Here is a 16,463-nt window from a genome sequence, read left to right as displayed (position 1 = left end):
CTGCCAAACAGTAAAAAATATGTCGCGTATTTTTACCAAGACAAATAGTTCACTACTTTAGCCCACCACCGGTGTGCTGAGTCATTCAACATCATTTAAAATTTTGAGTACAACATTTCGCTGGTAATTACATCCAGCATCATCGGGCAATTTGCCAGAATGGTGAGGCCCTCCACTCGCTCCCGGTCTTAAATGGAGCAACAGGGTGACGTAATCTTTTAGCTCAATCTGGTGCAGTGATTCGAGACAGGGAGGGTATTGTAATTATATAATTGACTAGCTTTACTACCTGGCTTCCCCCGGGACTTGGATTCACTACGCCTGGCCGCCTTTGTCTCCCCAGTGGCGATGTTCACACACCATACCAGTTACTCGTTTGAGGCTGAGTCGACCTAGGGGAGGCCCAGGACCAGTTCAAATTATCGTCACCGGTAGTGGCCGTGAGCAGGAATCAAACTCTGGTCGCCAGGTTCGTAGCGCAGCACACTAACCACTACACTACAATGCGTTACGCTTCCACATGCGCGGGTCACATGACAGATTTGATGTCAGCTCACCGTGCAAAAAATTATATGCTCCCCCGCAAAAAAAGTGTGTACAGTCTGGAAAATACCCACATGGCAAGTTTGTTGCATATCGGGAAGTACGCTAAACATTTTGAACAGACACACATAATCACAACTTTGCCTTTTATGTGTAATGGGTTCCGGAGACACTTGTAGACGTCACTTCTTTATTACGATACCACACTCCAACAGTCCTCTGTTACAACCTAGGGACACAGCCTAGGGACACAGCCTACTCTGGCTATGCTCTCGGGTCCTCCGGCTACAATTACCCTAGGGGAGGCTCCCTGACCCGACCCAGCCAAGGTGTGGGTCTCGACTCTGGCTTCCTCGGAACTCGCCCTTACAAGGACGTAGAGCCAGAAGTCCCAGAGTCCCACCACTGCACGCACAGCGTACCGGCCCTTACAAGGACAAGCGGGGCGAGGGGGTCCAGGGTCCTAAGCTGGCTGGTCTTGGGTCTTGAGCTGTGACTGGTCCCGATCGACTGGGGAGGTCCCCTTTAATGTCCCTTTGCCCATCGAGGGGTGGCGTTGCGTGGGATCATAGATCCCCCGCAGCCCCCCCCCCCCCCCTTGGCGGTACGGGGCACCCTTGCAGATGGACCTCGTCTACCACTGCCGGTAAGTTTGGCCCATTTACGGCACTACATACGTATAAGGAGATTGGTAATCATTCAATTGTTGTTAATTGCTATTTGTTTCCCCTATAAGGAATGGGAATTGTAATATATACTTTTTAAAATAATATGCTTCCAGGCCGCACTAAGCCTGTAGCTGTTAGAGCGATTAAAGTTACTTGTATTTCGCTCAATTTCAATGGATTATCTAATTGGTCTTGGCCAGTAATAATTAGTTTTACACAACACTTCAACGTTATCGAAATCAATTGAGTGTCTTTGACAAGTATGCTCTGCCACTGCCGACAGTTGTGTTTGAGATTATTTAATGAGACTAAAAGAACACCAAAGAAAGTACTGTCTGTGAAAAGGCATTTGCATGGTCATCAGTTCTTCAGATCCACCAGAGAACAAACACGGGAGACACCCTTCATGTGCAGTGTGTGTGGGAAGGCATTTTCAGGTTCACCTGCTCTTGAAAATCACCAGAGAACACAGCCATCAGAAGATTCCCAAGGAGCAGAGTCTAAATTCGGCTTGTGAAAGTCAAAAGTGCTGCAAGGCGCCCATCCTTAATAATAAGAACTACAAAAAAATCCCAGCTTGGACACTTTAAAATGTATCAAGGTGAAATTTAAAGATGCGAAGGTGAAATGTGAAGATGCGGCAGTGAAGACCGAAGAATTGACGGTACAATATGAAGATGAAGATTCAACTCCAAAATCGGACCTTCACATCGATGGGGGCAACGTGTAGCAGGAGGAGAATTCTGACTGATGCAGAGCGAGGCAACTCCCAGCAGTTTGTGGAAGTGGAGGTGTGGCTGGACTTCTTAGGCAATACAAAGTCAAATGGAGACCCCGTAGATGTGTAAGCTTGAGACAATGAAGCTCCAATAGATTCACCTTTGTCACAGGTCTTTTATGAAATAATGAGAAGTTGAACACTCAATTCCTAAGTTTAACCTGCAGAGTAAGAGCAGCCAGTATTTGTGGACCTATGGGTTGGGTAGATATCTAACCAGGAGTAAGAGCCAATAAGCTCCCAAGCATTCACTATATTATGATAATATTTGCATTCATATGGAGCTTAATTGCCCATAATTAGATCGCGTTAATTTCAATGTTTGGTGAAACCTTCCACTTCGCGATTTGTTCTCCAACACACCGGTGTGCTGTACTAGTGTAGTGTAATAACGCCGACTATTATACAGCAACGGCAACTGCGGTGGACAAATAGTACACACGCCAGTGAGCATATACACGGGTTAGTCGGCAGGGCAGAAAAACTGGGGCAAGGGTCACGGAAGACTCCATCTGGAAGCTCCGGGAACCTGCTAGTGGGTTCGAGAAGGGAGGCGCAGCCAGGGCGGAGTCAGGCCGCACTGGGTAGCATAAAAGCAGCTGAGAGTGGGATCTCAGGGCTGTCAGTGTTGGGAGTGGGCTCATCTCGTCGTGGCTGTCATCTTCGCCGCCTTCGTCAATGCCGTCTTCGCTAGATATTGCACGGCCGGATAGTTGTTAGCTGTCTCGGTCAGCGCCATTGGTGTTACATGGTCAGGGTTGTGTTTATGCTAGGTTTGACGACGAGGGAGTGCGATGGCAAACCTGTGAAGGTATTAATCAAGGTGCCCCCTTAGAAACCTTGTCTCCCGCAACGATGACACTACAACTGGTGTTAGGAGTGGGGTGAAGAAAGAATACACCTATAGTGTCATCGGAGGATGGGAATGGCGAAACATTAATCTCTCCGGCAGCCACGGGAACCCGGTTACGAAGCCCATTGGCGGAGAGAGAGCGGCTGCGGATCGGCGGGAGAGTGGCGAAAATTGGCGAGAGAGGAGCTCAATCCTCCGCGGTCATGCGCCGAGCACGCGGCATGGCCGAGGACCACCGTGTTGAGGGGAGCGCGGGGAAGCGCGGGAGTCGCTCCACAGCCAGCGGCGTGTAAAAGAGTCACGAGGGGACCCTGGCGGCGATCCCCATCTCTGTGAGAGAGTGGAGGAGCCTGGGCCAGAGACCGCGCATGTGGTGGGTGCCATTTTGCCCGTGGAGGGCTTGGCATGGCTGGCGGGCGCTATTTTGCGAAGAGCGTGGGACAGCGCTGGAGGTGCGGCGGAGTTAATGGCGCTGCAAGGGGATATTTTTGGCCTCCCGTGCGATGCCCGCACGAGATTTCTCCAGTAGAAGCGAGGGGAAGCCGAGACACCCTTCACTTTCCGGGAGGCGCTGCTGGTGCTGGGGCAGACCGCGTACCCCCAGACGGGTGAGATGGCGCTCGACTCCTTGGCGGTGGAAAGACTGCTGGCGCGGGAGTCGGGTATCGTCCTGCCCTTCGTGGAAGGCTTGGGGGATCACGTCCTTCAATGTGGCCCGGAAAATGCAGGGCCACGAGGCCCGCCAGCATTGGCCCAAAGTGGAGGTTTGGCCGTGGCGGGAGGAGGACATGGTGGCTGTGGTGTGCGGCCTGGGGACGCACGGGAGAAGGCCCCCGCAGGTGGGTTGGCAACCGGGGAAGCCCCCTCCGCCCTGGGGTCCCACGGCCAAGTGTTTCAGGTGTGGTCAGCCGAGCCACATCGCCATAGAATGCCGGGGTGTCAGCAGGGTGCCGGCAGTGCCACCGTAGCACTCTGACCTGCCGGCAACATGTTCCCAAGCTGCACCGGATCCGAGTCTCTGATGCTTTCCGTGACTGCCGTGTGCAAAGTGTCAGGGGCTGGATCTGATTAGATGCTACTGGGGATTTCAGGGAAGGGCCGTGCCCTTAGGCCATTGTTTTTTTTGTTCCCATTCCTAGAATCCCAAGGAATGCAAAACCCTGCCAAGGTGGGGGTGATCAATGTCGAGGACCGGCTCACGTGAGCTATGTTCTGGTAAAGGCGGACTCTCCCTTGTAAAGTGGGATTCGGGGGGGTTGTGGATATTGTTTGGCTTGTGTTTCCGGTTCTCGTGGGGGGGGGGGGGGGGGCGGGGCGTCACGGTTATGCGGTCCCTGATGGGGTTCTGGCCCATGCCGTAGTTGCGCTGCGTGTTGGCGGTTTGTGGGGGGGTGCCGCGGGTTGTCTTTTTTGTTGGCGGTCCGCGGGGGGCGCCGGAGTTGCGCTACGTGGTTATGGTTCACGGGAGACGCTGCGGTTGTGTTGTATGGTTGCGGGAAGTGTTGCAACCAAGGTTTTTTTTTGGGGTAAATAGTTTTTTCGTGTTGGTGGTGTTCCTCGGGGTTTGGGTTGCTCTGCCTGTCCACTGGTTGTAGTTGCAACGGCAACTGCAGTGGACAAACAGTACACACACCGGTGAGCATATACACGAGTGTGTCGGCAGGGCGGAGGAACTGGGGCAAGGGTCATGGAAGACCCTATCTGGAAGCCCCTGGAACCTGCTAGAGGGTTCGAAAAGAAAGGCGCGACCAGGGTGTAGCCAGGCCACGCTGGGTACAATAAAAGCAGCTGAGAGCGGGAGCTCAGCACTGCCGGTTCTGGGAGTAGGCTCGTATCGTCGTCGCTGTCATCTTCGCTAGATATTGTGCGGCCGGATAGTTGTTGGCTGTCTCGGTCAGCGCCATTGGTGTTACACGATCAGGGTTGTGTTTAGGCTAGGCTAAACGACTAGAGAGAGCACATTTATATTTACGCGATCTAACCCAATAAAAATCTTATAGATGATATTGGTCGCGAAAGCCTACGCATTAAACTTGCTTAATTGCCTCAGCAATTCGGAGTTTTGTATCATATCTCATCACAAACACTCGAAGAGCACCCCTAAGTGGCAGCTGCCTCTGTGTGGCATAAGGTGGCCCAGCACCAGCCTGCATGTGGGCATGAGTCTGTCAGTCAGGGGCGATAATTGATGTGTAATCTCAGTTGTGCAATTTCTGGATAATATTTGGAATTTCCCAAATTTTGACAATGACACCAACATGCAAAGACCTATGTGTTTTGAATGACACAATAGTATGTTTTACATCCACTCTTTAAGCAGACGGTGCATATTTTGGTTTATGTTACTGGAGTAGCCAGGGGTGCCTGTCGGATTTGAATCTTGAACCTCTGCAATAAATAGAGAATGCTCTACCACTTGGCTTCCCTCAATCTGAGTGGAGGCATGCCAGCCAGTGTTTCTAACCAGCGCAGATGTTCCATTTAGACTGGGTCCACGTTTCACATGCCTAGAGAACGGAGGGCATGACTGTTGCCGAGAAGACCCGAAGCTTCATGCAGAGCGACAGGCCAGGTAGCTTCCACACAGCATTGCAGAGCTGATGAAAAGATAATGCCGCCAGACTGATTCGGACCACCCACACACCGTCCACATACGCAGGGTAGACGTATTGTGTACACACAATATATATACAGCGTACACACAGTCTGCACATACACTATATACACAAACACACTAACAAAAACAATTACTGTCATTCGCCAATACGTGGTGGTGATGTCACCATGGCGCTTGCGCCAGGCTATGTGCACGTTAAGGCCAGGTCAAGTGTCGAACTCCCGCCGGCAGGAGGTCACAGGGCAGACTCAGGTGCCATGGTTCAACTGAGATGACTGGCCGATGCACCACCTGTGCCCCCTACTGTGCTAACAGTGTACACACACAGTGTGTGCGCGCGAGCGCACCGTGTGTGTGTACACAGTTTGTATACAGAGGCCGTCCATAAATGACGTCACGCGATTTTGGACGATTTTGACCCCCCCCTTCGTCACACGACGTCACAAAAAGTCAGACCCCCCCCCCTCAAATATGACGTCTCAAAGCTCTGCCCACCCTCCCCCCCCAAAAACATGCTTCAAATCGCTTTAAACTATTATCATTGTAGTGCGTATTTAATGTGGCGCTACACTCTGATGTTGTAATAGAAAACATTTATTAAAAAGTCTATTTAATTAAGTCGAACGTGTTGTCTATATTTAAGTTGCGCATTTTGATGTGACGTCACATTTATCACACCCTCCCCCCGATCGTCACAAATCGTCACAAATGTCTGACCGTCCCCTCACCAGTTGTGTGACGTCATTTATGGACGGCCCCACACACACTGTATACACAGTTTGTACACACACACACTGTTTACACAGTTTGTACACACACACACTGTATACACAGTTTGTACACACAATGTTCACGTTGTTGAGCTCACGCACCTAAAGGGTCAATGTTCAATAGAGGGATCAATGGCATAGGAATCTTAATGAACTTCAACTCTAACCCCGCTGTCTGACGTCACCACTGCATTACCTCATCGGTGTGAGGGGGTGTACCCCCGCTAGTGACGTCATGTCATCTCGTGCTGCCGCGTGACGTCACGAGACACCAGGAAGCTGCCGATCCGCGCGCGCGCTCACTGAGATCCGAGGTGAGAAGTTCACATCGTGGTGGTTGTTGTTGTGGTTGTTGTTGATGTTGTTTACCCAGGTAGTGCCTCGCTCCTCTCGTAGTTTTATCAATTGAGTAGCAGCGAGGATGGAATCGATGTCCAGGTTGGAACATTACAACGCGGGGCCTACCCATGCGGGGCCTTGCCTCCTGCCCTCGCCTAATTGCATTTGCTTTAACTGATTGTGTTCACGTTTACGGTGACTTTCAGACCACGTTCCACTCACTGGCATGGTGCAGTGTGCAGAGTAATGTATGGTGTCGTAATTGTACAGTAAACATATAGCAGTATGATACACATTAGGGTGGGTAGAATAATACATAGTGTTATATTAAAATGGATAAGGCAGCAAGTGCAGCAGCAGCAGCAAGTGCAGCAGCAGCAGCAAGTGCAGCAGCAGCAGCAAGTGCAGCAGCAGCAGCAAGTGCAGCAGCAGCAGCAAGTGCAGCAGCAGCAGCAAGTGCAGCAGCAGCAAGTGCAGCAGCAGCAGCAAGTGCAGCAGCAGCAGCAAGTGCAGCAGCAGCAGCAAGTGCAGCAGCAGCAGCAAGTGCAGCAGCAGCAGCAAGTGCAGCAGCAGCAGCAAGTGCAGCAGCAGCAGCAAGTGCAGCAGCAGCAGCAAGTGCAGCAGCAGCAGCAAGTGCAGCAGCAGCAGCAAGTGCAGCAGCAGCAAGTGCAGCAGCAGCAGCAGCAACTGCAGCAGCAGCAGCAACTGCAGCAGCAGCAGCAACTGCAGCAGCAGCAGCAACTGCAGCAGCAGCAGCAACTGCAGCAGCAGCAGCAACTGCAGCAGCAGCAGCAACTGCAGCAGCAGCAGCAGCAACTGCTGCAGCAGCAGCAACTGCTGCAGCAGCAGCAACTGCTGCAGCAGCAGCAACTGCTGCAGCAGCAGCAACTGCAGCTCCCTTTTATGCTGTTAATCCTGCATAATGCACATGCATATGCAGTACTAATCACATTCCTGCATTTCCCATAAATATGCTAAATTCCTTTTGATATGCAAATTCCTTTGTCAATGCGCCCAGCTTATACATATGCTCCAAGCTCGTGTGCTGTTTCATTCAGACTCTGTCGCCTCGACGGACCTGGTTTTCACCTGAGGACGGCTGCTTGCGTTGTGGCCGAAACGTCGTGAGAATTGTTTTATTATGTTTTATTTTTATTATTTTATTACTTCCCTTCTACGTGACTTTACCGAAAGAACCAAGAAGATTTGCTTTAATTCTCTGCTTAAGTTTAATTTGTCTTCATCTGGCTCACTACTTTGAAACTTTGTTTCTTTTAAATATTTCGACAGTTTTTTTTTATCTTACCAGGTCAAGCCCACTTCAGCTGCTATATCGCTCTTGTTTTCAGAAGCGACCTGCCCACAACAAAGTGGAGCTATACTACACTTTGTGTAGCTATACTAACACTATAGCAGTGTGTACTGGCTGTAGTAGCTATACTAATTCTATAGCAGTGTGTACTGGCTGTAGTCGTAGCTATACTATATAGCAGTGTGTACTAGCTGTAGTAGTAGATATACAAACTCCATATCAGTGTGTACTGGCTGTAGTAGTAGCTATACTAACTGTATAATAGTAATCTTTGGTTCTTTCGTTGAGTCATGTAGATAGAAAAATAATAATACAAATAAAGTGAATAATGACGTGAATAAAAATAATACAAATAACCATTAATGTAAACTGTAGCCTGGTTATTAAGTTTTGTGAGTGTACTGGCAGTCTATGATGTAGACTATAGAAATGGTTATTAATAACTAAGAATAAGTCTATAGACTGCCAGTACACTCGCTCAGCTGAATAACCATTGCTACAGTCTACATTATAGACTGCCAGTACACTCACCAAACTTAATAAGCAGGCTACAGCCTACATTATAGAGTGCCAGTACACTCACCGAGGTTAAGAATTATGCTAGTCTACATTATAGACTGCCAGTACACTCACCCAGCCTAATAACCATTGCTACAGTCTACATAGACTGCCAGTGCACTAATCGAGGTTAAGAACCAGGCTACAGTCCACATTATAGACTGTCAGTACACTCACCCAGCTTAATAACCATTGCTACAATCCATATTATAGACTGCCAGTACACTCACCAAACTTAATGAGCAGGCTACAGACTACATTATAGAGTGCCAGTACACTCACCGAGGTTAGGAACCAGGCTGCAGTCTACATTATCGACTGCCAGTACGCTCACCAAGGTTACGAATGATGCTAGTCCACATTATAGACTGCCAGTACACTCACCCAGCTTAATAACCATTGCTACAGCCTACATTATAGACTGCCAGTGCACTCACCGAGGTTAAGAACCAGACCAGGCTACATTATAGACTGCCAGTACACTCAACCAACTTAATAACCATTGCTATAGTCTAATCTTGATTTTAAGCTTTCGTGACTGCAGGAATCCATACTCTTTGGTTCTTTCGGTAAATTCACGTAGGTAGAAAATATAATAGAGCACGACGTTTCGATCACAACTCAAGCAACTGTCATCAGGTGTGAAACAAACAGCAGGACGACTGCTGACATAGGAGAAAGAGCTGCTGCAACAAGAGTTTACATAGGATTTTGGTGGGCCCAACCCAAGGATAAGTGGGCGGAGCTAGAGAAGGAATGTGTACATAAATGTAAATGTGAGAGATTACCATGTCAATGTGAGACGGCCCAGCCACCGGGGGTGTGCCAATGAGAAGATTAGCATGTCATTGTCAGAGAGCCCAGCAACAGGAAACAAAAAACCCTTAAGAGCAAGAGGTACACATGGTGAGAGAGAGACACAGAGAGAGAGAGAGAGACACAGAGTCGGAAATAACAGCTCACATAGGCAGGTAGGATGAAAACATCACAGTCAGTTAAGACTTTACTTGGTTAATAACGTCCTTCCAATGATTGCTCAGGTTGTACCCATCTTCTCAGTTGAAGTTGTGTCTGTGTTTATATATCTGGATGGCTTCATGAACAAATCTTTGATGATGGCCGGTGGGTTTGCAGAGTACCTTCGTCTTGGAAAAGTCTATTTCGTGTGAGCCCACAGCGTTAAAACAATGATCAGCAATGGCAGAGGTATTGATCCTACCGTGTTTCAGATCTGCCTTGTGTTCTCGAACACGGTCCGAGACATGTCGTTTCGTTTCCCCAATGTAACTGCTGCCGCAACCACAACTTAGTTTGTAGACACAAGGGTATTGCATGTCAGGAATCACATCCTTCACAGATGGGATCAAATCACGGATTTTGTGTACTGTTTTGAAACTAACCTCGATCTTGTGTTGGTTTAAGATTTTTGGAAATATTTTTGGTAACCCCTGCTATGTATGGCAAAGTGATGGTTTTGATTGGATCCTAAGACGGTTGTCTCCCCATGGCTGGGGAGACAGCTTTGCGGATTGTACTGTCAGAATATCCATTCATCCTGAGGGCTTGGTGTACATGCTCCGGCTCACTGGCTAGGTGGCGCTGGTCGGAGATGCAACGGGCCCTATTGTGTAGTGTTTTGATGAGGGAATTCTTCTGGGCTGGATGGTGGTGGGAGTCAGGCTTTAGATAGGCATCCATGTGGATGGCTTTCCTGTAGACAGTGTCCCAACGAGCCACCAGGTCTCTTCTCGATCACAACATCCAGGAATGGTAGCTTGCCATCATTTTCCACTTCCATGGTGAATTTGATAGATGGGTGTTTGGAATTGATGTGGTTGAGCGTTAATATGGCTACTACGGCAAGTACACACTGCTATAGAGTTAGTATAGCTACTATACTTTTTAGCAGCGTGTACTGGCTGTACTAGTAGCTAGACTAACTCTAGCAGTGTATACTGACTGTATTAGTGGCTATACTAATTTTATAGCAGTGTGTACTGGCTGTAGTAGTAGCTATACTAACTCTAAAGCAGTGTGTCCTGGCTGTAGTAGTAAGGGAGAACCCATTGGGGTACCCTCATTTAGTTTCTAGAATGTACCATTCCAGGTGAAGTAAGTGTTGGTAAGGCAGTTCCTTTCCAAAGTTGGTACATCTGGATTTAGTCACTGTTGGACCAAGTCTTCAATGATTGCAATGGTGTCAGGTACAGGTACCTTGGTGAACAGGGAGTCTACTTTGAAACTGACAAGCAAATCATCGGGAGACAGTGAGATGTCCTTGATTAGTGAAACCAAGTGAGTTGAGTTACATACAGCTGAGGTGGTCGTGCCCGTGAAAGGAAGCAGGGTCTCAGACAGACATCGGGCCAGTTTGTGGGTGGGTGAGTTAATGGTGAAGACGATACTTTGTGGATTTTTGTAAGGCCATCAAATCTGTGTGGTCTAGCAGCCGAAGGTTTTAGAGAGAGCTGCTTGGTCGGTTTGATTAGAGAAGTCGGATTAGTGATGATATTGTTGGTTTTCGTGGCTCGGCAGTTGGTGGGATCTCTTGATTTTGGTATAGCTGCCATCATTAAGAAGGTCCTGAATTTTGTTGTTGTAAGTGGTTTTATCCAGGATGACAGTGGCATTACCTTTGTCGGCTGAGAGGATAGCAATGTCACCTCTCTTTTTTAATTGAGCGAGTTCAAAACGCTCGTCCTTGCTGATGTTGCTAATGGGTTTCTTAGCGTTTTTGAGGATAGCAGCGATTTCAAATCTTGCAACGTCTGCCGGGATGTGTCCCAAACCTTTGAGGGCTATGTCGACCTGGGCAATGATATCACACACTGGGATGTGTTTAGGGGAGACTGTGAAATTCAACCCTTTAGCTAGTACCGATTTTAGGCTATCGGAAATTGGGCTGTTACTCTGATAAAAATCTTGTTAACATCTGACTTTTTAATGTGTGGCTTGGGCTTCATTTTGACAGGAGATTGAATTTAGCAATCAAGTTAACTTTACGTTTAGTTTGCATTGAAGTAGCTGAAGAAACTGTCATGTTATCTACATGGTCCCAATCAGATGTGGACATTTTATCTGTTAATGCTAAGTGTGATTGTAAGAGAGTCTTGTCTAAATTATCAAGTTAAAATCAGAGCAATCTTATTCTCTCTGAGATTAGAGCTCGGCTGGCCCTAAACATAGTCTACATTATAGACTGCCAGTACACTTAACTCCGATTAAGAACCAGGCCTACATTAGTGTTTATTTTTATTTTTACTATTTCGATTTTAATTAACTTTTTTTTTATAAAGATTTTTCTATCTACGTGACTGTACCGAAAGAACCAAGAATATAGTACTTAACAGTGCCGTGGTAAGGCCTAGTCCCATGCAGGGGCCCCGGCCTCGCGCATGCGCAGATGTGTGCTTTGGCGCGTGCTCAGCGTAGTAATATAATCATTAATAGCACTAAATTGTTATACCATGGGACCTCCTTCGCCTTTTGGCGTCCTCTGGTCTAACACTGTTTGAGACTAGGCTCGAAAGAAAGCTGTCTCTGGTGTAGACCAATCAGTTTCAAGGACAATGCATATAGTATCCGTGATTTTTGTTTTTGCATTTTGACTGCAAATATTGTGGTTAATGCAGACATGAATCCTTGTAAAATGGTTTCAGTTTTGTTGCCAGATAAAAGGGGAACAACCCTATTATTATATTTTGGTACTGGCAAAGGACGTCTAATGATGTAGATGCTTACCCTGAGCCCTTATTACTTTGATAGTGCATTGTCTTTGAGCTGTACGCCTTTTGGCGTCATCTGGTCTTCCAATTGAGACGAGGCTCTAAAGAAAGCTGTCTCTGGTGTGGACCAATCAGTTTCAAGTACAATGCATATATTATCAGTGTTTTTTTTTGTTTGCATTTTGACTGCAAGTATTGTGGTTAATGCAGACATGACTCCTTGTAAAAAGGTTTCGGTTTTGTTGCCAGAAAAAAGGGGAACAACCCTATTATTGTAACAATGCATATACTATCAGAGCATGTTTTTTTTGCATTTTGACCACAAATATATATCGTGTTTATGCAGAAATAATTCCTTGAAAAAGGTTTAAGTTTGGTGTTTGAACATCTTAACACCCGTTTTGTTGCCAGAAAAAAATGGGAAAACCTATTCTTATACTAAATTGTTAATTTAACTACTTTAAAGTTGACGGACGCAAAATACGATTAGCGCTCGCTCACCATGGGGCTTATCGCATGGTACCCGGGTACTTTTTTTAAACAAAACTCCACGGTTCGTGAGTCAAATCCGTCACAAGTTTCGTATACAGACAGACGGACAGAAAAACAAACAAAAACTGACTTGTATAGGTAAGATGTAATGATCCATGTGAAATGTATGTGTATTTAAAAGTTTACCTTTGTGGAGAGCTGTGGCGCAGTTATTTAACTGCATTATGAATTCAACAATTAGTTTGACTATCGCCGACAGCAAACACGATTGATAAGTGAAAGCTGAACTTATTGTGGTCCTCTGCTATGTTGATTGATCTTAAATTAATTACATGGTGAAGTGAGGAAGCATTAATACTGAGCAGATCAAGGTGGCCAGGCATGGTTCTGGACACCACCACCTTTTTACAATGCCAGTGTGTGACAGTGTCAAGTTTGTATTTGCAGTAAAGTATATTAACTATTGAACATGTAGGTTAAATCTAAACAATAGCTTATTTTAGTTTTCCTCTGGAACTTTTTGTAAGAATGGAAACAGTCAGGAAATCAACACAGCATATATGCTGCTGAAGTTAGATCTGTTCATCCAAGCATTCAAGCAAATCTGAGCCTGGCTTCACACCCCAAGTTGTGATTGAACATTAATTTATGCATTCCTGCGTAATACAAATAGTATTATTTTCAACAGCCTTTGCTATGTTAGCTGAATTTTACTTTAATAAATTTAGCTTTTGTAGCCAGGCAGCCGAAATTGTGTGTTTGGTGTTTTGGGTTAATATTTATTTTGAAGATACTAGGGCCTCCAGGCATATTTATAACAATTTGCCCTCTCATTGTGTGCCTTAACAGCCCGTGTGATGGATTGGAGAATATCTTGAATATATGAATAAATATAGACGTGTAAGTCATGTGTGACTATGTATATATATATATATATTCCTCTGAGCCTCGATACTGACGTAGATGGTGTGGATATTTTTTCTCTCTGCAGCTGACGCTTCTGACGCTTCATCAGATTTGGTGTGATGGAGCAAAGGCACTCAGCGCAGCCCGGTACAAAAAGACAATGGGACCAGGATGCAAACAGCATGGATTGTACTGGAAGTGTGACACGGCACCGGAGAACTCAAACAGGAGAGAAACCCTTCAAGTGCACTTTGTGTGAGAAGGCATTTACAGTGTCATCATATCTTAAAAAACACCAGAGAACGCACACAGCAGAGAAACTCTTCAAGTGCACTTTGTGTGAGAAAGCATTTACAGAGTCATCATATCTTATAATACACCAGAGAACACACACAGGAGAGAAACCCTTCAGGTGCACTGTGTGTGGGAAGGCGTTTTCACGGTCATCAATTCTGCACAAGCACCAGAGAAAACATACAGGAGATGGACCCTTCAAGTGCACTGTGTGTGAGAAGGCATTTGCATGGTCATCAGTTCTTGAAAAACACCGGAGAACACACACTGGAGAGAAACCCTTCAGTTGTAGTGTGTGTGGGAAGGCATTTTCAGATTCATCTGTTCTTAAAAAACACCAGAGAACACACACTGGAGAGAAACCCTTCATATGTAGTGTGTGTGGGAAGGCATATTCAGATTCATCTGTTCTTAAAAAACACCAGAGAACACACACGGGAGAGAAACCCTTCAGGTGTAATGTGTGTGGGAAGGACTTTTCACATTCATTCGCCCTTAAAACACACCAGAGAACACACACGGGAGAGAAACCTTTCAAGTGCACTGTCTGTGAGAAGGCATTTGCAGAGTCATCAGTTCTTCAGATCCACCAGAGAACACACACAGGAGAGAAACCCTTCAAGTGCAGTGTGTGTGAGAAGGCATTTGCACAGTCATCAAATCTTAGAAAACACCATAGAACACACACAGGAGAGAAACATTTCAAGTGCACTGTGTGTGAGAAGGCATTTTCAGATTCATCTGCTCTTAAAAGACATCAGAAAATGCACACAGGAGAGACACCTTTCAAGAGCAGTGTGTGTGGGAAGGAATTTTCAAGTTCATCTGATCTTAAGATCCACCAGAGAACACACACGGGAGAGAAACATTTCAAGTGCAATTTGTGTGAGAAGACATTTTCAAGTTCATTTTGTTTTAAAAAACACCAGAGAACACACACAGGAGAGAAACCCTTCAGGTGCACTCTGTGCGGGAAGCTCTTTGCAGATTCATCACATCTTAAAAAACACCAGAGAACGCACACAGGAGAGAAACCCTTCAAGTGCACTGTCTGTGAGAAGGCATTTGCATGGTCATCAGATCTTCAGATCCACCAGAGAACACACACAGGAGAGAAACCCTTCAAGTGCACTGTCTGTGAGAAGGCATTTGCATGGTCATCAGGTCTTCAGATTCACCAGAGAACGCACACAGGAGATAAACCCTTCAAGTGCACTGTCTGTGAGAAGGCATTTGCATGGTCATCAGGTCTTCAGATTCACCAGAGAACACACACAGGAGAGAAACCCTTCAAGTGCACTGTCTGTGAAAAAGCATTTGCATGGTCATCAGGTTTTCAGATCCACCAGAGAACACACACGGGAGAAAAACGTTTTAAGTCCAGTTTGTGTGGGAAGGTATTTTCAGGTTCATCTCATCTTAAACGGCACCAGAGAACACACACAGGAGAGAAACCCTACAAGTGCACTGTGTGCGGAAAGGCATATTTAGATGAATCACTATCTTAAAATACACCAGGGAACACACACAGGAGAGATACCCTTCAAGTGCACTCTGTGCGGGAAGCTCTTTGCAGATTCATCACATCTTAAAAAACACCAGAGAACGCACACAGGAGAGAAACCCTTAAAGTGCACTGTCTGTAAGAAGGCATTTGCATGGTCATCACGTCTTCAGATCCACCAGAGAACACACACAGGAGAGAAACCCTTCAAGTGCACTGTCTGTGAGAAGGCATTTGCACAGTCATCAGTTCTTCATCGACACCAGAGAACACACAGGCATCAGAAGATCCCCAAGGAGTGTAGTCTGAAATCGACTTGTGAAAGTCAAAGTGCTGCAATGAGCCCATCCCTCCTGAAAAAAGAACCAGAAGTACATTCCAGCTTGGACACTATAAAATGTATCAAGGTGAAATGTGAAGAGGCGATAGTGAAGAGCGAAGAAGTGAAGGTAAAATGTGAAGATGTGATGGTGAAGAGCGAAGATGTGAAGGTAAAACGTGAAGATGAAGATTCAACTCCAAAATCGGACCTTCACATCGATGGAGGCAACGTGAAGCAGGAGGAGAATTCTGACTGTGAGGCAGAGCGAGGAACCTCCCAGGAATTTGTGGAAGTGGAGGTGTGGGTGGACTTCTTAGACAAATCAAAGTCAAATGGAGACCCTGTGGATGTGTAAGCTTGAGACAATGAAGCCCCAGTAGATTCACCTTTGTCACAGGCCTTTAATGAAAGAATGTGAAGTTGAACACTCAATTCTTAGGTTCAACCTGCAGAGTAAGAGGGGGCAGTATTTGCAGACCTGTGGGTTGGGTATACAGTGAACCCTCGTTTATCGCGGTTAATGGGGACCGGAACCCCTCGCGATAGGTGAAAATCCGCAAAGTAGGATTGGCCTCCTAGGAATTTCCGTATATATGTGTGTGGGTACCAGAATGTTTAAAATATGTATATGTATACTTTATATATATATTTTACTTAAATCTATTTAATTATAAAACCTTAATATTATACATTCACTCTCTCTCATACAATACATATTATGGTGTTCTACACTCACCAATGACAGTAGTATCTTGAGACTTGACTCCAGTAATGACGACGAT

At 46.3% G+C, this 16,463-nt stretch overlaps 1 protein-coding gene across 1 annotated transcript; it reads left to right on the top strand.

The window, feature by feature from the left end:
* The first annotated feature begins 6,462 nt into the window (after positions 1–6,462).
* LOC133361599 (zinc finger protein 271-like) lies at positions 6,463–15,480 on the top strand. The gene is made up of 2 exons (XM_061580543.1): positions 6,463–6,543; positions 13,647–15,480. Exon 2 carries the CDS (start codon positions 13,681–13,683, stop codon positions 15,361–15,363), a length of 1,683 nt encoding a protein of 560 aa, XP_061436527.1. The 5' UTR covers positions 6,463–6,543; positions 13,647–13,680; the 3' UTR covers positions 15,364–15,480.
* Positions 15,481–16,463: the final 983 nt, after the last annotated feature.

This window comes from Lethenteron reissneri, unplaced genomic scaffold, assembly GCF_015708825.2.
Source record: "Lethenteron reissneri isolate LAM-NWPU_2019-01 unplaced genomic scaffold, ASM1570882v1 scaffold_115, whole genome shotgun sequence".
NCBI lineage: Eukaryota > Metazoa > Chordata > Hyperoartia > Petromyzontiformes > Petromyzontidae > Lethenteron > Lethenteron reissneri.
The sequence above is the reverse complement of the archived record's forward strand: the minus strand, read 5'-3'. Positions and strand labels throughout refer to the sequence as shown.